General features: G+C 47.8%; 1 protein-coding gene and 1 long non-coding RNA gene across 6 annotated transcripts in view; one reads left to right on the forward strand and one right to left on the reverse strand.

The window, feature by feature from the left end:
• The window catches only part of LOC146007529 (uncharacterized), a 43764-nt gene that overhangs the window by 19997 nt on the left and 435 nt on the right, over nucleotides 1-23332 (reverse strand). The window lies entirely within an intron of this gene.
• Nucleotides 449-22418, forward strand: LOC146007520 (uncharacterized). Of its 5 annotated transcripts, none has more exons than XM_083145944.1 (5): nucleotides 449-832; nucleotides 2471-2592; nucleotides 3261-3452; nucleotides 3708-3984; nucleotides 21303-22418. In XM_083145944.1, exons 2-5 carry the CDS (start codon nucleotides 2488-2490, stop codon nucleotides 22106-22108), a joined length of 1380 nt encoding a protein of 459 aa, XP_083002070.1. In that variant the 5' UTR covers nucleotides 449-832; nucleotides 2471-2487; the 3' UTR covers nucleotides 22109-22418. The 5 variants fall into 5 exon arrangements, with proteins under 5 accessions (XP_083002070.1, XP_083002072.1, XP_083002073.1 ...); XM_083145946.1 differs by having other exon boundaries at nucleotides 21306-22418; XM_083145947.1 differs by having other exon boundaries at nucleotides 3738-3984.

A 23332-nucleotide genomic window follows, 5' to 3' on the forward strand; every position in this document is an offset into this window, starting at 1 on the left:
ACAGGGATCCCCCCATAGTGCAGCGTGTCACAGTGTAACATACAGAGATCCCCCATAGTGCAGTCTGTCACAGTGTAACATACAGGGACACCAGTGTACAAGAACTACAAGCCCCAGCATGCACACCAGTCTCTGCCTTGCAGCACCACAGCTAGGGCTGGGAGGACTCAGCTGCCTCTCCCTGGTCCCAGTGATAGCACACACCTGGTATTATACTGCAGCCTGTGTGAGTAGAACAGCAGCTCCCCTGTAAGTGCCCTTATGACTCACACCCAGCAATCACTACTATGCTGTTACTAGCAGTATAATACCTGGGGTTACCTGGTGCCAGCTGCAGCACTCTCCCTCCTGCCTGCCATGCGCACCAGGAAGGAACGTTTCCCTGGTAACACAGATCCTCCCACTCTGCCCCACACAGGAAATACACTTTGGCTACAGCCGCCCGCGAGGGAGTCTGGGAGCTACGTAAAAAGCACAAGAAAATGGCCGCCGCTGTATGAGGACACTGGGACATCACTGCCGGAATGGTAGAAGCGGTAATTGTCTTGTATGAATGCACAGAGAGTTATGTGATGCGAGGTCACCGTAGATTATAGATTCCGTGCGGTATGTACGTAGTAGTATAGATCCATAACAAGTGTCCCCTGTCTGAGGGAGCGGCGGCCATTTTCCCGAAGACCAATTATTCCCGTGTTTAGTGGCAGCAGCCAGAATCTCGCCTCCTCCTTGCTGGGGCAGCGCTGATAATCTTACCTGAGGCCTCTCACTTCCAGCAGCCACGGTGATTAAATTACATGAGACCGAGAGAAGACGTTGCTGTATCTGGCAGCAGGTGATGGTATTGTGCTGTCCTGGTGTTATTATACAGGGGGAGCAGCCTGTGGTGTCCTGTTATATAGAGGGAGCGGCCTGTGGTGTCCTCTTATACAGGGGGGAGCGGCCTGTGGTGTCCTGTTATACAGGGGGGAGTGTCCTGTGGCATCCTGTTATTCATGGGGTAGTGTCCTGTGGCGTCCTGTTACATACCTCCCAACTGTCACGATTACAGCGGGACAGTCCCGATTTTCGGGTCCTGTCCCGCTGTCCCACCCGCGGCAGGCATTGTCCCGCTGCGGGGGGTGGCAGTTGGGAGACCCCCCAATCTAGTAGAATAGATACTGTGCGCATGCGCACAGCGTCTATTCTCGTATGAAAATGAGGACACGGCTAATTAGCATAAGCCGCAACCTCATTTGCACACGCCCCGCCCCCTTTTACAGGTCAGAAGTTGGGAGGTATGCTGTTATACAGGGGGAGCGTCCTGTTATACAGGGGGGAGCGACCTGTTATACAGGGGGGAGCGGCCTGTGGCGTCCTGTTATACAGGGGGGAGCGGCCTGTGGCGTCCTGTTATACAGGGGGGAGCGGCCTGTGGCGTCCTGTTATACAGGGGGGAGCGGCCTGTGGCGTCCTGTTATACAGGGGGGAGCGGCCTGTGGCGTCCTGTTATACAGGGGGGAGCGGCCTGTGGCGTCCTGTTATACAGGGGGGAGCGGCCTGTGGCGTCCTGTTATACAGGGGGGAGCGGCCTGTGGCGTCCTGTTATACAGGGGGGAGCGGCCTGTGGCGTCCTGTTATACAGGGGGGAGCGGCCTGTGGCGTCCTGTGATACAGGGGGGAGCATGCTACGGGGTCCTGTTATACAGGAGGAGTAGCCTGTGGTGTTCAGTTATAGAGGGGGAGCGGCCTGTGGTGTCCTGTTATACAGGGGGAGCACCTTGTTATACAGGAGGAGTGGCCTGTGGTGTTCAGTTATAGAGGGGGAGCGGCCTTTGGTGTCCTATAATCTTTCTTTTGAGACAAATATTAACTACAATGAACATTGTAGCGCTATTATTTCCTAAAGCACTAATACTATAATACTCTCACCACTAAAATCCATTTTGAATGCAGCTGCGAGGCTGATCTTCCTGGCTAGACGTTCGTCATCTACTGATCCGCTCTGCCAGTCCCTCCATTGGTTGCCTGTTTATTACCGCATTCAATATAAAATACTTCTACTTATGCCGTGTTCTCACAGCGGGTGAGAAAGACACAGTTTTTACCCCGCATTAAAATGCCGGGGGCTGCCGCGCTGGACCCCCATTCTCACTGCAAGGCAACTTCCCGGGTGCCAAAAATCCTGTGTTAAAAGGCAAATTCCCGGGCCGATGTGCTAGACCTGGGAATTTGGCTGCAGTGAAAACGGGTTATCACATACAAACTGACTACACCGACTTATATCTCTTTGTAAAGTGATATAAAGAAACGGAATATGCTGTCCTATATAAGAAACTGTAAATAACCAATAAATAAATGTACCCATTGTTCTATCTATCTATCTGTGTGAAAACATAAGAGGCTGCTGTTGTGCCTCTATGTGGATTTCCTTTACCATTACCTAATATGTTACATGTGTGATGTTTATTGTAATGATTATATTTACGCCTAGACAACAGAGTACTGAGGATGAGACCCATCACTGATTCCCCGAGGATGGACAAGGACCAGAGTCCCATGACTAAGAGGATACTAAATCTCACTCTGGAGATCATTTACCAGCTGACTGGGGAGGTGAGGGGACCTGGGATTGTCACTGTGACCACTTTTATCTATAGTAATAATACAGGGACGTGACTGGGGAGGTGAGGGGATCTGGGAGTGTCACTGTGACATCACTTATATCTATAGTAATAATACAGGGACGTGACTGGGGAGGTGAGGGGATCTGGGAGTGTCACTGTGACATCACTTATATCTATAGTAATAATACAGGGACATGACTGGGGCGGTGAGGGGATCTGGGAGCGTCACTGTGACATCACTTATATCTATAGTAATATTACAGGGACGTGACTGGGGAGGTGAGGGGATCTGGGAGTGTCACTGTGACATCACTTATATCTATAGTAATAATACAGGGACGTGACTGGGGAGGTGAGGGGATCTGGCAGTGTCACTGTGACATCACCTATATCTATAGTAGTAATACAGGGACGTGACTGGGGAGGTCAGGGGTTCTGGGAGTGTCACTGTGACATCACTTATATCTATAGTAATAATACAGGGACGTGATTGGGGAGGTCAGGAGATCTGAGAGTGTCAGTGGTATCACTGATATAGTAATGCTACAGTGACCTGACTGGTGGATTTTGGGAGAGTCGCAGTGACATCACTTATTGTAATCATAGATGGCCATTACTTACAGTGCATTCAATGATAGTGTATTTTCCAATACGCAGGGTTACATAGTAGTGAAGAAGACATCCGTAGAGCATGAGACACCCAGTAGCCATCCTTGTGTGTCAGGAGGATTGAGCAGGACCCAGAGCCCCATCATGCTGCCTCCAACTCACTCGCTGATACATAGGAGAGACAATGAGCTGAAGATCCTGGAACTCACCAACAAGATCATCCAGCTGCTGACTGGAGAGGTGACTGCTGGGAACGGGATATTATACAGTAACACCGGGGAGGTGACTGCTGGGAATGGGACATTATACAGTAACACGCGGGGGATGTGACCGGAGAAGTGACTGCTGGGAATGGGACATTATACAGTAACACCGCAGGGGATGTGACCGGGGAGGTGACTGCTTGGAATGGGCCATTATACACAGGGGAATGTGACTGGAGAGGTAAATGCTGGGAGTGGGACAATAACATCAGACATTACTATATTTTTATAGGTTCAATGTGAAGCTTTGTCTGATATTAAGGAAGAAGAAATTACTGGAGAAGAGATGGACGTGACTGACATTAAGGCAGAAGATACAAATGGAGAAGAGATATATGTGACTGTCATTAAGGCAGAAAATACAGATGGAGAAGAGATAAATGGGACTGATCTGAAGATAGAAGAGTCTTCTGTGTCCGATAAGGAAAAAGATAAGGAGACAGAATATACATATATGACGGGTAATCAGCAGTGGAAGGAGGAGGAAATCCCTACAGATATTAGCACAGGTGAGGGATTATCACTTACTACATATTTTCCTTATTCTACTAATACAGCTTTCTCTTATCCTACACCCTCCTCTGTCAGACTAAACCAATGAAGACAATGCATATTTTAAGTGGGGGAGTCCAGAGCCATCAGCCCCTTATATACTCCTGCTCTCCCCTCACATCATGTCACTGTGTTACCAGCCCAGAGATCTGACCAGGCTCCTCCTCACACTCTCTGCTGTATCTCATACATCAGGAGCCATCAGCCCCTATTATACTCCTGCTCTCCCCTCACATCATGTCACTGTGTTACAAGCCCAGAGATCTGACCAGTCTCCTCCCCACACTCTCTGGTGTATCTATTACATCAGGAGCCATCAGCCCCTAATATACTCCTGCTCTCCCCTTACATCATGTCACTGTGTGTTACCAGCCCAGAGATCTGACCAGTCTCCTCCCGCACTCTCTGGTGCATCTCATACATCAGGAGCCATCAGCCCCTATTCTACTCCCGCTGGAGTAGTGGTAACCAGTGACCAGGACATGCTGCCAGTGTAGCCCACAGCTACTGTGCTGCCACGTGTATACTGTGTGTGAGAGAGAAGTGACTGGCTGCACAGTGTCACTGGCTTATGTGGGTTCCTGTCCCATAGTACTAGCTGGGCAATGTGTAAGCTGGGGTAATGTTACTCCCTCAGTCTGAATGTCTCCGTGGCTGGGTCTATGCAGTCTGCTTGGTGATCACTTTGTATTATATACAGACCACACTTGATCTGTGTAACAGTCACATTTGCCATATGTACATATAGAATTGTAATGGGTCCACACAATTCACATTGGGGTGGAGGTGGTAGGTTGATCGGGGCACCAAACGGTTAAACTGCTTAGTCCCAGGATGCTCCGGTCCACCTCCCTTACATCCCGCACCCTGATATGTTATACTGGACTCTTTGTGGGGGCACTCAGTGCATGTACATGCGTATAGAATACCTATTATTACCAGAGAATGTGGTAAATGGCTATCGAAATGGTGATACTATTTAAAATTTAACTTTTAATATTCACGTTTTAATATAGATAGGTAATCAACACAAGATATACGATTAGATTACATACAATTTAGATACACAATTAAAGTTAAAATATGCACTGCAACTCATAATTATGTCACGGTCTGTGAATAAAGGTTAGTCACAGAACAGCCTTATGAGTCCTTGCTTCAATTTTTCGCAAATGAAAAAAGTGGAGTGGCCACAGTACCTTCTGCTGCTCGTTTGGTCGGACCGACCATCCACTGTTACTCTGCTGAGTATTGCAGTGTAATGGGCCCTACACACATGCCGATGTGTGCAGGGCTACCTAGCTATGCTAGGTCGGGCTGTGCTGCGCCGCTATAGCATAGCACACAGAGCTGACAGCCCACACACAGAGCGAGCTGTCAGCTCTGTGTGCTAAGCGAGCAGACAGCGCCAGTGTTCTCCTGTGGGAGAACACTGCCGATGCCGAGATTGATGGACACTGTCCATCAATCTCGGCCAGCGATAAAGACGCGCGGGGACGCGCACGGCTGCCGATACAGCCCCCACACATACACCGATGTGAGGTCATTTGCTAAGCGACTTTGCCAAACTAAGAAAAATCGCTTAGAAAATGCCTTAATATCGGCATGTGTGTAGGCCGTATTAGGATCCAGCCGACTTTAGGAGTGAGAGAGGATAAGTTTTCCTTTGGTAGGGACTTAGAGTGTCTAACAAACAGTAATATTAGTTTGTAAAAGAGGAGAGGTAAAGTAGGAAAGATAATTTCAGATCGCAGGTGTCTATATCTCACCCAATTTCTGCTTTCCAACCATCATAGTTTAGAGGATGGTGGATGAGAATCGGGGAGAGACTCCGTTAATGAAGGAAGTAAATCAGATGGCCAAAGTACCTTCTGCTGCTCGTTTAATCGTTGCAGCTCAACATTGGGATGTAGGAGGGTCCGTAGGAGCCAGGCACCTATCCTAAAGCTTTAGAGTGGTAGGCTCCTCCCTTCTGCATCCCAGACTCTTCAGTTCGTGTTAGGTGCCCACTGGAGTGGGTGCTATTCTAAAGGGCTGCGGGAGCAGCCGAAGGATTAGAGTTAGTTAGGGTTTTTTATTATTTTATTAACTTTTCACTTTAGCTAGGTAGGCACAGTGTGAGGATTCTCATTAGTGAATCCTTACTCTGCTAGCGCAGCAGGAGCTGACAGAAGCGCGTCCTGTCAGCTCGCTGTGCACAGAGGAGACGCTGTCGGGCCTCCCTGTGCAGCGCTTACAGCTTCTTTTAAGAAGTTGCCTGGGCTCCGGAGCGCTCTGAAACCGGCTTCAAGCTAGGTGGGGATCATGGGGGACAGGCGCTCCGTGATGGCGGCGGCCATTTTCCGCGGAGCTTACACACTGAGCTCCTGTATGAGAGGACAGCAGTGTGTTACAGGCATGTTCCAAGTGGTCCCCAGCTGAGGGGGAGATACTGGAACTAGGAGATCCTACTAAGGGAGCGGCTGACGGGGTGGTTGGCGCCAGAAGTCACGGACCCCGCAGCAGCAGGGACTTGGTCTCTTCCCTCACTCTGTTTTGGCGCCATTCGGAACGCTTGCAGCGGAGCTGAGCTGGCTGACAGATCCTGACAGAGTGATTGGATTTCCTGGGCATTGTATTCCCCATTCTGAAGACTACAGACAGCTAAGTGACTGAGTACATTGGCTCTGTGTAAACGCCTGTACATTTTGCGCTGTGACTGTGTTATTTTGTGAACATCATGTCTGAGCATCAGTCTGTGGTTTTGGGGGAGGGAGCCCCAGATACATTGAGCGCGTGCAGTGTTTGTACACTGAAATTTGCCCCTGAGCAGATGGCCAAGGGGGGCTTGTGTAATGCTTGCGCTGCTGTGAAACCCATGGGGAGTGAATCCCAGAGGGTAGAGCATTTGGAACCCGCGTGGGCCAGTGCCCTGGGCAGGTCTGTGAATGCTTTAGTGCAATTGCTGGACAGACAGAGTGAAGTCTTGGTAGATTCTCAGAGACCTATGTCATCATCTCAGCAGTCCTCTGGCTCCTTGCCTCTGACCCAGGTGGTTGATGAGGAGGAAGGAGCATATGCAGACATTCCCTGGGAGCAGGGTGATGATTCTGAGGATTCCTCTGCCGCAGGGGTGGAGGATTTAATCACTGCTGTAAAACAGGCTTTAAATTTGTCTGTGGAAGATAAAACTCCTGCAAAAGGTGTTTTTAAATGGCAGCGTAAGGCAGCTGTTACCTTCCCTGCAGATGAAGGTTTACAGGATTTATTGGAAGGGGCTTGGAAAACGCCCGATAAAAGCCTGCAAATGCCAAAGAGATTTCTCAGTTTATATCCCATGCCTGAGGCTCATGCAGACCTCTGGGAGAAAGTCCCAGTGGTAGATGCTTCTGTGGCACGCTTATCAAAAGCCACTGTGCTGCCAGTGCAAGGGGGAGCAGCGTTTAAGGACCCCGTAGACAAAAAGCTGGAGGGTAACCTCAAGGCAATATTTGAAGGGGTGGGATACACCCTACGCCCTCTGATTGCTTCAGCCTGGGTCTCTAAGGCCATGATTGTGGGGGCCAATGACCTGTGCACTATTTTACATGCTGATCCTTGTGTGTTATTGCTTGCGGAGAAGCTCAAAGCAGCTGCAGAGTATGTACTGGAGGCTGAGGAGGAAGCTCTCAAAATGGCTGCCAGAGTTTCCACAGTGTCTGTAAATGCCAGGAGAGTGCTCTGGCTTAAGGCTTGGGAGGCAGATAATGAGTCTAAGAAAGCCTTGGAGGCATTAGCTTTTAAAGGAAAGCTGTTATTTGGTTCTGAACTAGAAGAGATTATTAAGCAGGCCACAGGTGGCAAAAGTACTTTCCTCTGCCTCCGCCATGGCAGCCATCAAGAATGGGTATCTCCCTGCTGGGTAGTGCTTTGGAAAGGAAAAAAAGACCTCTGGCCCCTATAAGAAGGCTCCTCCTCCGAACACCAGTGTCTTTTTTTCCTTTCCGGGTAGTGCAGAGCATGTGGACACCAGCTCACCTTAGATAGAGACTGTCGCTCCCTGCAGCTGCTTTGGCTTCATGCAGAGGAGAGAGGAGCGTAAGCTCCGTGATGCCGAAGGCGGGCCCCATGGGGTAGCTATACGGCGGCGTCCAGGAGGAAGTATACGGTGGCAGGCACGGTGGTTGTCGGCTCACGCTTCCCCTGCCCCAGCTCTGTGCTAAGGGCGGGCGCCGAGTAGTGCGCGCGGCGTGTACACAGAGGAGGCGCGTCATTAGGGCGCGACTTCCGGTACGCGTCATGTCTTAGGGGCAGCCGGCGTTGGTTCCACGCTGATCTGAGGTGCGGTTTTTGGCTTCCCCAAGAGACGGTAGCAGGAGAAAGGTGGCGTCTATTGGCAGATCAGGCGTGGGGGAATATTGCAGCAAGGAGGTGAGTTACAGCAAGCTGCATATCGCAAGGTGATTGGACTTGTAACGGCTCTAATAGACGTGACTGTATTGTTATAGAGGCGCACTACTCATAATGGAGGAAGACAGGCAGTCTGGTGCGAAAACGGGGTGAGCTATATGTGGTGTAGGGTGTCCACATGGTGTAATGTTGTGTGGAGTTGTAGTGACTGGTGATATCTTTTAGGTCGGAGCATAGTAAGGATAAAGGGAAAAGCAAGCAGAAGAAAGTGCTTAGCAAATGTACAGCATGTGACAAAACGCTGCCGGACAAACATGTAGGGACTGTATGTGAAGGCTGTAAGGCCTCTCAGCTTTTTTCCCCGGCTCAGATGTCGAGCTTAGTACAAATGCTGAAAACAGCCCTGGCTGATACATTTGCACCTAAGGAGGATACAGGCAAGACACCCAGCAAGCGGAAAAGCTATGTGTTAAATGAGTATACTGAGGATACAACGGGTCAGTCGGCCGGCCCTAGTAATCTTGGAGGGGACTTGGATGATGAAGAGGAGGAGGATCCAGGTCAGGATAGGTCTGAATCAGACTTTAACGCCGACATGGTCGACAACCTTTTGGTCCGGATTTATAAGGCATTGGATATTGAGGACAAGCAGGAGGATGTGAGCTTGCAGGAGATGCTTTTTAAAGATAAAAAGCAGAAAACTAAAACGTTCCCCCTGTCTCAAACCCTGAGGGACATAATAACTGAGGAATGGAAGCAACCGGATAAAAGAGTGGCTATTCCGGGGAAGGTTAACAAGATGTACCCCTTTGACAAGGCGCAGGTACTCTCATGGGAGGAAGCACCGAAAATAGATGCAGCGGTGGCGAGACTGTCAAAGAAAACGACACTGCCACTAGAAGAGGCCAACGCCTTTAAAGATCCAATGGATCGTAAGATTGAGTTGGGTCTAAGGAAACAACATCTAATTTCGGGGGCTTCTCTAAAAGCAGCGTCAGCTATGGCTGTGACGTCCAGGATAGTAAGAGGCTGGTGTCAGCAACTAGAGGGAGATATTTTAGATGAACTCGCAACTTCTGAACTGTTGAAGGTTGTGCAGGATGTGCAACTGGCAGTAGAATTCATTTGTGAGGCATCTATGGATGCGGTAAGGTTGTCGGCCAGAGCAGGGGCAGCAACGGCCGCAACAAGAAGGGCGCTATGGTTAAAACCATGGGCGGCGGACGCGCAGTCCAAAAATAAACTCCTGTCCATGCCGTTCCAAGGGGACTATTTGTTTGGCAAACAATTGGACGAGCTGGTGGCTAAAATATCAGGAGGGAAGTCGGTTTGGCTTCCTCAAGATAAGGGAGGCAGACGAGTACCTCCAGCCAAATTCGGGAGATTTCAGCCCCAGGACTATAGAGAGTCACGGGCTTATAGACCAGGGAGACCCTATAGAAGGGGATCCTGGGTATCAAGGGGCAATTTTCGTGCCCAAAGGAACAGAGATAAGTTCTCCTCCAAAAAGGAGGCACAGTGACGTCAGGTCACAAACAGTAGGGGCCAGGTTGCTGAAATTTGCAAGCGTCTGGTCCGGGACCACTGGAGACAAGTGGGTCCAAGAAGTAATATCCTCCGGGTACAAAGTGGAGTTCAACAGAGTTCCCGGAGAATTTTTTGTTCAGTCTCCAATTCCCAAGAACAGGGAGGAGAGAAAAGCCTTATTGGCAAGTTTGCAAGAGATGCTGGAACAGGAAGTAATCAGCGTGGTGCCAGAAGGGCAGGAGTTTCGGGGATGTTTTTCCCGTTTTTTTGTAGTAAAAAAAGCAACAGGAGGGTTTCGTACCATACTAGATCTGAGACGACTCAATCAGTTCATAGAGGTGAAATCCTTCAAAATGGACAGTATCAAGTCAGTAATACTGGATTTAAGTCAAAAAGACTTCATGACGTCGATCGATCTCAAAGACGCCTATTTACACGTCCCAATTTGCATAAGCCATCGAAAATATCTGAGGTTCAGGCTGATGGGCAAGAGTTATCAGTTCAACGCCCTACCATTTGGGCTGGCAACATCCCCAAGAACATTCTCCAAAGTGCTAGTTGTGTTGATAGCCGCACTAAGGCAGAGCGGGATAAGATTATTTCCTTACCTCGACGACATTCTAATAGTCGCAGATTCCGAGGAGAAGGCCCAGGAGCACACGGACAGAGTGGTGCAGTGTCTGTTGGAGCACGGATGGCTGGTGAATTACAAAAAGAGCCAACTCATCCCGGCTCAAGAAATAACATACCTGGGAGTAGTGATAAATACAAAGGAGCAAAAAATTTCCTTAACAGAGGTCAGAAGGAAAAAGCTAATTCACCAAGTAAAAAACCTGAAAAGAAAACGCGTTGCATCCTCACGAGATTACATGGAAGTGCTAGGCCTCATGGCATCAGCAATAGAGGTGGTTCCTTGGGCAAGATTCCATTCAAGAAAGCTGCAAAACTGTTTCCTTCTACAGTGGAACAAAAATTCAAAAGATTTGTCCCAAAAAATAATCCTGTCGACAAGGGCCAGGCAGGACCTGGACTGGTGGGCAGCAGGAAGCAGGCTGACAGCAGGAAGATACTTTGGCACAAAGCCACAGGTAACGCTGACCACGGACGCCAGCGAAACAGGCTGGGGAGCAACCTGCAATTATCAGGTAGCCCAAGGAAAGTGGCAACAAGACTGGAAAGAAGCTCACTCCAATCTGCGGGAAATGGAGGCGGTGGTCAGAGCCTGCAGGTGGTTTCAAAACCAACTACAAGATACAGAACTAATCGTGAGGACGGACAACCAGGTGGTAGTGGCCTATGTGAATCGACAGGGTGGCACACGAAGCAGAGCATTGATGGAAGTGGCCGCCAGACTGTTCGAGTGGGCGGAAACCTGGGTTCTGAGCATCACGGCAGTTTACCTAGCAGGGAAGGAAAACGTGGTGGCAGACCAATTAAGCAGGGTGGAGTGTCTGCCAGGAGAATGGGGCCTCAACCAAGAGGTGTTCGAAAATCTGGTGCAAAGATGGGGACGTCCACAGGTAGACCTTATGGCGACGGCAAGAAACAGGAAAGTACCCAGATTTTTTGCCAGGTTCTGGGAGCCGTTGGCAGAACAAGTAGACGCCCTGTCGGTGCCCTGGGACATAGAGAGGGCTTATGTTTTTCCCCCGATACCAGTGATCCAGAAATTACTAAAGAAATTGCAGAGGGAAAAGATAGAAGTAATAGCTATCCTGCCATATTGGCCTCGCAGAGCATGGTTCAATACAGTCCAGAAGTTGGCAATAGACGATCCATGGAGACTACCTCCAACCAAGGACATACTAGTACAAGGAGAGGTATACAAGGAGCAGCCGGAATCGTGGAAACTGACGGCTTGGCTGCTGAAATCGGGGGTCTGAAGGCGAAGGGGTTCAGTGAAGGAGTAGTGGAAACCTTGCTGAAAGCAAGAAAGCCGGTAACCATGAAGATATACTATAGGGTTTGGAAGAAGTATGCGTATTGGGCGAAGGAGAATAAGAAGAATCCTCGCAGTGTGGTCACCATACTTTCTTTTCTTCAAGAAGGGTTACGGATGAACCTCTCCCCAAGTACTCTGAAAGTACAGGTCTCAGCGATATCATGCATACTGGATTGGGACATAGCCAAGAACAGATATGTACAAAGGTTCATGCAGGCTGTAAAGAGGATCAAACCAAAGATAAGAAGTCCGGTACCCTCGTGGGACCTGAATCTAGTACTGGGGGTACTAACAGAATCTCCGTTTGAGCCACTACAAGAAATAACCTTAAAGCTTCTGTCGTGGAAAGTGTTATTCCTAGTGGCCATGACCTCAGCTCGTAGAATATCGGAACTCCAAGCATTGTGGATAAAGGAGCCGTACTTTAAAATGTATGCGGATAAAGTAGTCCTAAGGACAAACCCGATGTTCGTACCAAAGGTGGCGTCAGAGTTTCATATCAATCAGGAGATTATATTGCCCACATTCTGCGCAAATCCGGCGAATAGTAAAGAAAGCAGGTTACACTGTCTGGACCTGGTCAGAGCCCTCTCCATTTACAAGCAAAGGACGGCCGAATTCCGTAAAGTCGACAATTTATTTATACTGTCAGAGGGAGAAAGAAGGGGGCAAAGAGCCTCTAAACAGACTTTATCAAGGTGGATTAAAAGCTGTGTGCGACAAGCATATGTCATAAGACAACAGGAGCCACCAGAAGGTTTTAAAGCACACTCAACGCGATCAGTGGCGTCGTCATGGGCAGAGAAAGGATCTGCATCACTGACAGAAATTTGCAAAGCCGCAGGGTGGGCCTCAGCGCACACGTTTACACAGCATTACAGAGTAGACGTCTGGTCTTCCGCTGATGCTAAGTTTGGGAGGAAGATCCTGAGCGCAGCAGTAAACTGAAACATGAGGAAACGTTCTATTGAGTTATGTATTATAGGGCCGGTGGCCTGTTCCTAAGTTATACGTGAGTATACCCTCCCTACGAAATACAGTACTGCTTGGGCATGACCCATTCTTGATGGCTGCCATGGCGGAGGCAGAGGAAATACCGGATTATTACCTGGTAATGGGTTTTCCTCTACTCCGCCATGGCAGCGGTATTTCCCTCCCTTGAGTGAACGCTCAGGAAAGGGGGGGGGGATGTGTAATAATGATGTTCGTTTGTTTTAAAGCTGAAGAATATAAGACACTGGTGTTCGGAGGAGGAGCCTTCTTATAGGGGCCAGAGGTCTTTTTTTCCTTTCCAAAGCACTACCCAGCAGGGAGATACCCATTCTTGATGGCTGCCATGGCGGAGTAGAGGAAAACCCATTACCAGGTAATAATCCGGTATTTCCTGCCAGCCCCTGCAGCCAAGCAGACATCAAGGTTTTCTGCTTTCAGGTCTTTCTTTCGGCCCTCCCCTAGAGGAGGTGCGTCCTTTCGAGGACAATCCTTTAGGGGAAAGTTTCAGTCCTCCAGGGGCAAGACCCCAAAGTCTAAATTCGGTTTCTTTCATAAGAAACCAAACACCAAAGGAGAGGACAAACCCGCCGCATGACTACCAGGGGATTAGCCCGGCGGTGGTCAAGGTGGGGGGGCGTCTGTCACAGTTCAGGGACGCATGGGCATTGTTAGACCGGGATTCCTGGGTATTAGACATTATATCCCAGGGTTACAGAATTCCCTTCAAAGGTCTTCCTCCGAGAAGATTCATTCCCACACCACTACCAAAGGAGGCTCGGCTCCGTACAGCTCTTTTGGGAGCGGCTCACTCTCTTTTAGAGAAGGGTGTGGTGATCCCGGTCCCCAGAGCGGAGTGGAAAAAAGGCTTTTATTCCACTCTGTTTCTGGTGCCCAAACCAGACGGGTCTTTCAGACCGATTCTCAATTTAAAGTCGTTAAATATCCATTTGTGGGTAGACCATTTCAAAATGGAGTCTCTACGGTCAGTGCTGTTAAGCCTGGACCAGGGAGAATTTTTGGCATCCATGGATGTCCAGGACGCGTACCTTCATGTACCTATTCACCCAGAACATCAGGCTCTATTGAGGTTTGCGATAGGAGACCTACACTTGCAATTCCAGGCGTTGCCCTTCGGCCTGGCCACAGCGCCAAGGGTATTCACCAAGATAATGTCTGTAATGGCGGCTGTGCTTCGACTGAGGGGAATCACGGTGATTCCATATTTGGACGACCTGCTGTTCAAAGCAGAGTCAGCAGACATGTTGAAGAGTCACTTGGCAGAAGCCATCGGGTTTTTGCAGGCTCACGGCTGGCTCTTAAATTTACAAAAGTCTCAGTTGGTGCCGTCACAGAGACTCCAATTCCTGGGAGTTGTTCTGGATACCCACCTACATCGGGTATTTCTACCAGAGGCAAAGGCCAGGGATCTGGCTGCCTTGGTCCAGGAGATCCTCGGGTCTCAGAGCACGTCAGTATGGAGGTGCCTCAAGCTGCTGGGGAAGATGGTGGCGTCTTTCGAGACATTGCAGTTCGCCAGGTTTCACACTCGAGTGTTCCAGTGGAACATTCTGACAACTTGGTCAGGAAATACTCAGACCATGAAGTCAGAATAAATAGTATTGTCTTCAGAAACTCGATTCTCCCTGAAATGGTGGACGGAGGTGGATTCACTTCAGTGGGGTCGGTTCCTGCAGTCCTGGAGCTGGCTGGTAGTCACTACCGAAGCCAGTCTCAGGGGCTGGGGGGCAGTAGTCTTAGACCTGCATCTGCAAGGCTTGTGGACCTCAGAGGAGTCTGCCTTGCCGATCAACATCTTGGAATTGAGAGCTGTGTGGAAGGTGATTTCTCTGGCGGGAGAAAGATTACAGAGGCTCCCTTTAAGGATTCAGATTGACAACGCCACAGCTGTGGCATATCTGAATCACCAGGGAGGCACACGCAGCAAGCTGGCTATGTGGGAGGTGTCCCGAATCTTCTTGTGGGCAGAACAGAATATTCCAGCATTATCAGCAATATTCATACCAGGAGTGGAGAATATAGAGGCCGACTTCCTGAGCAGGGAGGAGCTGATGGAAGGGGAATGGAGCCTGAACCCACAAATATTTCACCAGATTACACTGAGGTGGGGTACTCCGGATGTGGACCTGATGGCATCCAGGTTCAACCATCAGGTTCTCAGGTTTTATGCCAGGATGAGGGATCCACTGGCAGAAGCTGGGAGGGGAAGCTGCTTTATGTTTTTCCGCCAATTCCAATGCTGGCAAGAGTGTTGAAAAAGATACAGGCCCAGGCAATTCCAGTGATTTTAGTGGCCCCAGATTGGCCAAGGAGGTCCTGGTACTCGAGGCTTCAGAGATTGTCTGTGGACTCGTGGCGTCTACCTCTGAGGTCAGACCTTCTAAAACAAGGACCGTTCAACCACCTGGATTCAGCTCGATTAATTTTGACGGCCTGGCTGTTGAAACCGCCATTTTGAGGAATAAAGGGTTCTTAGAGGCGGTGGTTAACACTATGATTAAAGCCAGAAAGTCAGTGTCTTCTGCAAATTATTATAGGGTCTGGAAGACCTATATTCGATGGTGTGAAAGACAGAAGTCACACACATCGCGCTTTAAATTGGCTAAAATGTTGGAGTTTTTGCAGGATGGCTTTTCCTCCGGGTTAAGCCTTCAGTCACTCAAAGTGCAGATCTCGGCCTTGTCAATTTATTTCCAAAGAAGGATTGCATTATTAACGGAAGTACAGACCTTCCTGCAGGGGGTGTCCCGATTGAAACCTCCCTACAAGCAACCAGTAGCACCATGGGATTTATCTCTGGTTTTGGAGTGTCTTCAAAAGGCACCTTTTGAACCATTAAGGTCGGCTGACCTTAAATTCCTTACATGGAAACTGGTATTTTTGTTGGCAGTGGCGTCAGCAAAAAGAGTATCGGAGTTGGGAGCATTGTCATGCAAGTCTCCCTTCCTTATATTTCATGATGATAGGGCTGTCCTTCGGACAGTACCCCAATTTTTACCAAAAGTAGTATCTGCTTTTCATCTAAATCAGGAGATAGTTCTGCCTCTATTTCAACCCCCAGAGGGTTCAAGGAAAAGGGACAAATTGAGTAATTTGGATGTTGTGCGCGCATTGCGCGTTTATGTGGACAGAGTTAAGAGTGTCAGAAAGACTGATACTTTGCTAGTTTTGTATGACATACACAAAATTGGTTGGCCTGCTTCTAAGCAGACCATTGCTAGGTGGTTGCGCTCTGTTATAGCGTTTGCATATACTAAAGTTGGTAGGCCTGTGCCGGCCAGGATTAATGCGCATACCACCAGGTCGGTTGCCACCTCTTGGGCGGTTCGACATGGGGCAACAGCTGAGCAGGTTTGCAGGGCTGCCACTTGGTCATCTGTTCATACTTTTGCCAAATTCTATAGGTTCCATGAGTTCGCGTCGGAGGACGCATCATTCGGGCGAGCAGTGCTGAGAGCTGCAGACCTGAGCGTACCCACCCAAAGGACCGGCTCTGGAACGTCCCAATGTTGAGCTGTGTCACCAGGACCATTGAAAGAGAAAAAGGGATTTTTGTAAGAACTTACCGTTCGAATCCCTTTCTCTGACATGGTCCTGGTGACACAGTGATCCCTCCCTTACGCTCAATAAGTATGCCAGGTGTATGATGTTTCATGTTATATGGTTAAAAGTTAATTTTGAAAAATGTGCATATAATGTGTGCAGGCGTTTGTACTGAGTTAATGTATTCCAGTGGCTTTGAAAGATTGAACTGAAGAGTCTGGGATGCAGAAGGGAGGAGCCTACCACTCTAAAGCTTTAGGATAGGTGCCTGGCTCCTACGGACCCTCCTACATCCCAATGTTGAGCTGTGTCACCAGGACCATATCAGAGAAAGGGATTCGAACAGTAAGTTCTTACAAAAATCCCTTTATAATGTGGTTTATTAATGCTTAAAATATAAATGTAAAGCAAGTGTTCAAGTAGGAGTCCTGGTTAGCTCACAGGAATAGGCCAGTGAGGAATCACTCTGTGTGGCCTTAGTGCGGGGCTTAAGGGTTTCCTTTATGAGGACCCCTTTAGACCACAGGACCATCTGTTTTGGCAGGGATTGGGGTAGGGAAGTACTCGCTGCATTTGGAGCAGGAGTGGTATCCTGGATAAAGGCTCACATGGCTGAAACGCGTTGGGCATTTACCACACATTCATCTCTGAATCACCCAGCACCCCTGATCCAGCTACAACCAGCCTCCTCCTGGCCGGGAGTTTGAGCGCACAGCAGTGAGGCGCCTGACCCGGCAAGCCGTAATCTTGTGAGAGACGGCAAACCCGGAAGTCTCGCCAGAGTGATACCTCGCTGGCCTATTCCTGTGAGCTAACCAGGACTCCTACTTGAACACTTGCTTTACAATATATATTTTAAGCATTAATAAACCACATCATAATTTTAAGTATACATCTGACTCATTTCTGTATTTTTTCACATAACCGCACCTCTCCAATAAGGTGAGCGCCTAGTATCATACCTAAATTACTATCCTTGGACAGTAGGTAGTCTGCCGCCCCGACTATAGCTGGAGCTCTGGCGAAAGTCAGGCAAGGCTGGAGGGAGCTGTGTGCAGCACCGGGGTCTCCCCACACCTTTCCCTGGACTACTGCCACCCATATTTGTGGGGGCTTCTGAGCAGGCCAGCCATCCCTGGGTTAATACAGCATATGGTAGGCCCCCTGCCCAGTCAGTGTCTGTTCGGTTAGATACCATTTAAGAGAACCACATTTGGTGGCTTATTTTACTCCGGTATTGTCCCGTATTGCAGACTGTTTATGCAGGAGGCTTGGGCTACCCCAAGTAGGAGGTTCCAAGTTCCCAAAAAACTTTCCTCCTTTTATCCTATGCTGGTAGCAGAATGCCCAAAGTTGACGCACCAGTCACCTGCTTGGTACTTTCATCCAGTTTTATTTTAGTAATGATGCCGACGGTATAGGTAGTTTACCATCAGCATCATTACGAAAATATTACTGACCGAAATCTTGAGACAGATCTCAAATCTGTTTTTTTCCTCTTGAGCGGTTATTAGATCAGCACTAGCATCCGCCTTGGTTGTTATGGCTATTGACACCTGGGCAAAGGCTCTAGAGAAAACTCTAGAGTCCACCAATGCTTCTGAAGAGTAGCTATCTTTTATTATGGACAGTAAACATAGTGCCTCCTACTTGGGAGGCAGCATTAGATGTGGGACAGTTGGCATCGAAGGCTTCAGCTATGTCGGTAGTGGAGCTCCGGACCATGTGGTTGCGTTTTTGAAAGGCAGACACCAATGCTAAGAAAGTTCTAGAGGACTTGCCTTTTGCAGGAGGGCTCTTCTTTGGCTCAGAGTTGAACGTAATTGTGGCCACATTAGTAGTCACCAAGTCAGCTTTCTTGCCTTCTACTCCAGCGACTATACCACTGCCATCCTTTTGATCTTTCCATCCCCACGGCAAGTCAAAGGGACAGTCCTTTCCTATGCAGCAGTCTTCAGGCACGGGGTCAAAGTCCAAGCCCAGGCAAGCCTCGGAGGGTTTGTTGTTAGACTTCTGTCCACCTCAGAAGTCTAACAACAAACCCTCCGCCTGAAGGTATGGGCCTCTACTTGGGAGCTCTTAAAGTGGGATGCCAACTTCTTCAATCTTTGGATCTGTGGGGCCAATTCACCACAGATGCATGGGGTCAAGACATAATCTTCTGTGGGTACGCCATCAGTTTCCAATGACCCTGTTCTCATTTCATTTGCACATGCTTTCTGTAAGATTCTGTCCGAGCAGAGGCATTACAGGGGTCCTATTTCCTGTCCCTTCAGCAAAACAAAGCGAGGGTTACTATTCCTTTGAAAACCAAAGGGTCTCGTCACCCCAGTCTCAACCTCAAATCCCTGAACAGGTTTATCCATGCACCCAGGTTCCGCATGGAACTCTCCGATCAATTGTCTTGGCCTTGGAACTTAGGAATTATTCAGCCTTCTTGGACATCAAGGATGCCTATTGGACGTCCCTATAGCACCGAATTATCACATTTTTCTCTGGTTTGCTATTATACAAGCCATTACAAATTCCAAGCTCTGCCATTTGGCCTTTCGACGGCACCGAGAGTTTTCACTAAAATTATAATGGTTATGGCAGCTCAGCTGCCGAGGAATTTGGATATTGGCTTACCTGGATGACCTGCTTATTCTGGCTCAGTTCATTGAGATCTTACTACTTCACCTTCAGACGACCATTGCTTTTCTTCAAGATTGCAGTTGGGTGATCAGTTGGAAAAAGTCGTTCCTGCCTCCCTCACAGTGGATGGTGCATTTGGGGCCATTACTGGACTCCAGAGTGCAAAGGATCTTCTTGCCTTCGGACAATATTGCGACAAATCTCTCACTTTCTGATTCTCTCGCCCAATTACATTCAACCCCGAGTGTCTATTCACTCGACAACGAAAGTTCTACGGTCCATGGTATTGACCATCAGTATGGTCGAATACACCCCCAGTTCTACTCACGGCCCCAGCAGCACCTGATCCTTTCCAGATGGAACAGAGAAAATCACCTGATGATGGTTCAGACAGTGGTCCTCCCAGCTTCGTTCTGTGTGTCCCTGCTGTGGTGGTTATGCCCGTCGAACCTGAACAAGGGTCGCACATTCTGGACTTTGAACTGGGTACTGTTCACCACAGATGCAAGTCTGAGATTGTGGAGCAGAGAGGGGTCAGCATACCTTTCAAAGGTGCTGGACTCAGGAGCAGAGCACCTTCTCAATCAACTTGTTAGAGCTCCTTGCCATCTTCAGAGCATTCATGTCGGCAAAAGACATTCTACATGGAAGTTCTGTACAAATTCAATCAGAGCGTGCCACTGTAGCGTCCTACCTCAACCACCAAGTCGGAACCCCCAGTCCAGTGGCGATGGGGGAAGTGGCCCATATTCTGAAGTTGGCCAAACTACATCAACCGGACACCTCCACAATATCCCTCCCAGGAGTACTGAATTGGGAGAGTTCCTCCGTAGGAACAACGTTCACACGGGAGAGTGGGCTCTTCATTCAAAGATCTTCCAGCTGTTTGTAGACAGATGGGGCCTTTTTGATGTAGACCTCATGGTCTCACGTCACAACAGCAAAGTTCCCATGTGGGGTTTGGTGCTCGGAGCGGTAAAGATAAGTGCGTATGTATTATGAATTTTTATTGCTCTTGAAGACCTGTCTGGTCTTCAAGAGCAATAAAAAGTCACCATCCTTTGAACGCAGGCCATATGCTGGCTGAGTACCACTGAAAAATGTAGGTCGCAAATGGGTTAAAATGTTCACATTATGATCCAGTGTAAAGTGCCTCAGTGTAAAAGTATGATGTGGACATAAGCAATGACTCCCATATGCTTTAGGACAGTGGTTCCCAACCTTTTTTCTCTCCCGTACCCCTTGATTAAGCTTTTCATTTATAAGTACCCCCTCCTCTCTTTGTACTTGCTTTTCATCGCATCGCATGCACAAGGCATGCAATGCAATGTGATGGATGGTATTTTAGCCCAGAACGCACGCCGGGATCGGAGCGTGTATGGTCACCTTAAGATGGACAAAACCATGGGCCTTATTCTAGTTCACTCTGACAAAATTCCTCTTAGATGGACAAAACCATGGGCCTTATTCTAGTTCACTCTTTCTGACAAAATCTTTCTCAGATGGACAAAACCATGTGCACTGCAGGGGGGCAGATGTAACATGTGCAGAGAGAATTTGATTTGGGTGAGTTATTTTGTTTCTGTGCAGGGTAAATACTGACTGCTTTAATTTTACACTGCAATATAGATCTGACTTTGAAGTAAAACCCCACCCAAATCTAATTCTCTCTGCACAAGTAACATCTGCCCCACCTGCAGTGCACATGGTTTTGTCCATCTAAGAAGGATTTTGTCAAAGAGTGAACTAGAATAAGGCCCATAGTCACAATAAAATTGTAATAAAAAATATAAGTAACACGCGCACTCACCGCGATTCCTGACCAGTGATTTGTAAGCAGTGACACACAGTTTAACCGGTTTGTATACAGTACGAGAATATTTCACATATTAAGACTGTTTTAAAGATGTGTAATAAACATCAAATTTTATTAAAAAATAAAAATGGATACTTACCTCTGCACCAAGAACGAGGCAATCTTCTCTTTCCTTTATTGACCATACTGCCTATTGTCTCTGGCTGCACCCCCAGAGAGAATATTGTATAGCCTTTGGATACTGTCTCATCTGGGGTATTTATATAGGTGCTATAACACCTGTGCAGATTCCCAGTCCCCTTTCTGATGGACCAGCACTATATTGCCCAGTGTGTACGCAGCATTAGACATGTTCAGTATAAGTAATAAAACATCCATGAACATTTGTTTCTCAATGTAAACAATTCTGTCTGTTGTCATTCATCTGTTTTCAGTAGATGGGCGCACAAGCAGGAATACCTCGGAGGAAGATCTCATTGTGTCTTCAGGTTTTATAATAGAAGATCAGAACATCAGACAAGATTCTCCAGACGAAAACCCCATTATCCCTAATACACACCCAACATTGCACAGTCCCTCTAGTCATGAGGAATGTTCTCCTGATATATCAGACCTTGCTACACACAGTACAGATCATCAATATGATACAATATCATCCAGTTTTGAGTTTGATACGTATTCTATACAGAATATAGATTCGGTTTTTGGTCAGATGCATCGCACAAGTGATAAACCATTTTCATGCTCTGAATGTGAGAAATGTTTTACACACAAATCAAACCTTGTTATACATGAGAGAAATCACACAGGTGAGAAACCATTTTCATGCTCTGAATGTGAGAAATGTTTTACACACAAATCAAAGCTTGTTATACATGAGAGAAGTCACACAGGTGAGAAACCATTTTCATGCTCTGAATGTGGGGCGTGTTTTATGAGGAAATGCCATCTTGTTAGACATGAGAGAATTCACAAAGGTGAGAAGCCATTTTCATGCTCTGTGTGTGGGAATTGTTTTACAGAGAAATCATCTCTTGTTATACATTACCGAAGTCACACAGGTGAGAAACCATATTCATGCTCTGAATGTGAGAAATGTTTTATAAAGAAATCAAAGCTTGTTATACATGAGAGAAGTCACACAGGTGAGAAACCATTTTCATGCTTTGAGTGCGGGAAAAGTTTTACACAGAAATCAATTCTTCATAGACACCAGAAAAAACACACACCACAAATATAACTTCACTGAGCTGATTTACATGAAATGGGATCATCGTTATTAAATCTTGTGAACGCTTTGTATATTATTAATGTAAATACCAAACAGGCATGAATTTTTAGTTACAGATGGTATATGTCAAGTATTACTGGAACAGACCACTGGGGTGCAGAACATATTGCAGCCATTATTCTATTAGATATTGTTATCACAGTAATAGTCGACCAGATGTTTGGTATATAGCTTCCAAAGGAATATATAATCCCTGCAATGGGCTGTGATGTAGGGGCGCAGCTGGTCGTTTTCTTACCATGTGTGCATTACACATAGGGCGGTAGTCAATGAGAATACCTGCGAGGTGCAGCGAATACTTTTAAGGATTCGCTGCACATTCGCCACGTTCCGGAGCCGGCGGGCTCCGGTATTCAACATGTCAGGGGCTCGCTGCCCCTGACTGGCGAATATGAGCTCCTGCGGCGTATGCCGCAGGGAGCCTGAGGACGGTGGCAGGCAGAGAGATGGAAGTCTCTCTGCCTAGCCCAGAACGTTTGTGGGGGTTAGGTGGGCTCCCCGGGTGCCAGGCAGCACAGGCTGCCCCCCGGGGGTGCCAGCAGGGGACCTATATTCACTATACCCGATCGTAACGATCGGGTGCAGTAAATATATGAATATGTAATGAGCGGCTCGGCTCCGGCGCCCCCTGCTGGCTGCTGTGTAAAAAAAAAATATATATATATTTTTTAAAATTAAATATATATTCATGTGCTTACAGCACATGAATAAAAGTAGCATGCCCCTCCTCAGAATAAAATTCCTGATTTTTTGACACCAAATGTAAAAAACAAAACACTTTATTTTAAAAGTTCACATTCCACTTCTCCATAAAAAGATAGCGATTGCTACTCGGTGAATCATGGCGAAAAAAAACTTCAAATGTATTCGCCATGTGGTCTTTGAATAGGGTGATTCACCATTTTAGTCAAAAATTCGCCAAACAGCACAAATTCGCCATAAAAACATGGCGAATCAGGCTCATTGAATACCGCCCATAGATGTATCCGTGCTGACTGTACACCTCCTTACGCTATAGGAGCGGAGGGTCCTGCAGATGTGGCCAGAGTACAAGAAGACCATCCTCATCTAATCTGCATCTATTGCAGGGCTGATTACTTGCAGCTTCTCCACCCTTGGTGTAAGTTACACACATGTAATGCCGGCTGTCACGTCTGATTGGCTGAATGCACC

Source organism: Crinia signifera, chromosome 6 (genome assembly GCF_055691185.1).
Source record: "Crinia signifera chromosome 6, ASM5569118v1, whole genome shotgun sequence".
Classification (NCBI taxonomy): Eukaryota; Metazoa; Chordata; class Amphibia; order Anura; family Myobatrachidae; genus Crinia; species Crinia signifera.

Excerpts from the sequence above, each read along its gene's own strand:
- LOC146007520 (XM_083145944.1), top strand. The coding sequence starts at position 2,488 with ATGAGACCCATCACTGATTCCCCGAGGATGGACAAGGACCAGAGTCCC. Across the intron at positions 2,593-3,260 it reads TTTACCAGCTGACTGGGGAG|GGTTACATAGTAGTGAAGAA; the intron begins GTGAGGGGACCT and ends TCCAATACGCAG. Across the intron at positions 3,985-21,302 it reads CCCTACAGATATTAGCACAG|TAGATGGGCGCACAAGCAGG; the intron begins GTGAGGGATTAT and ends ATCTGTTTTCAG.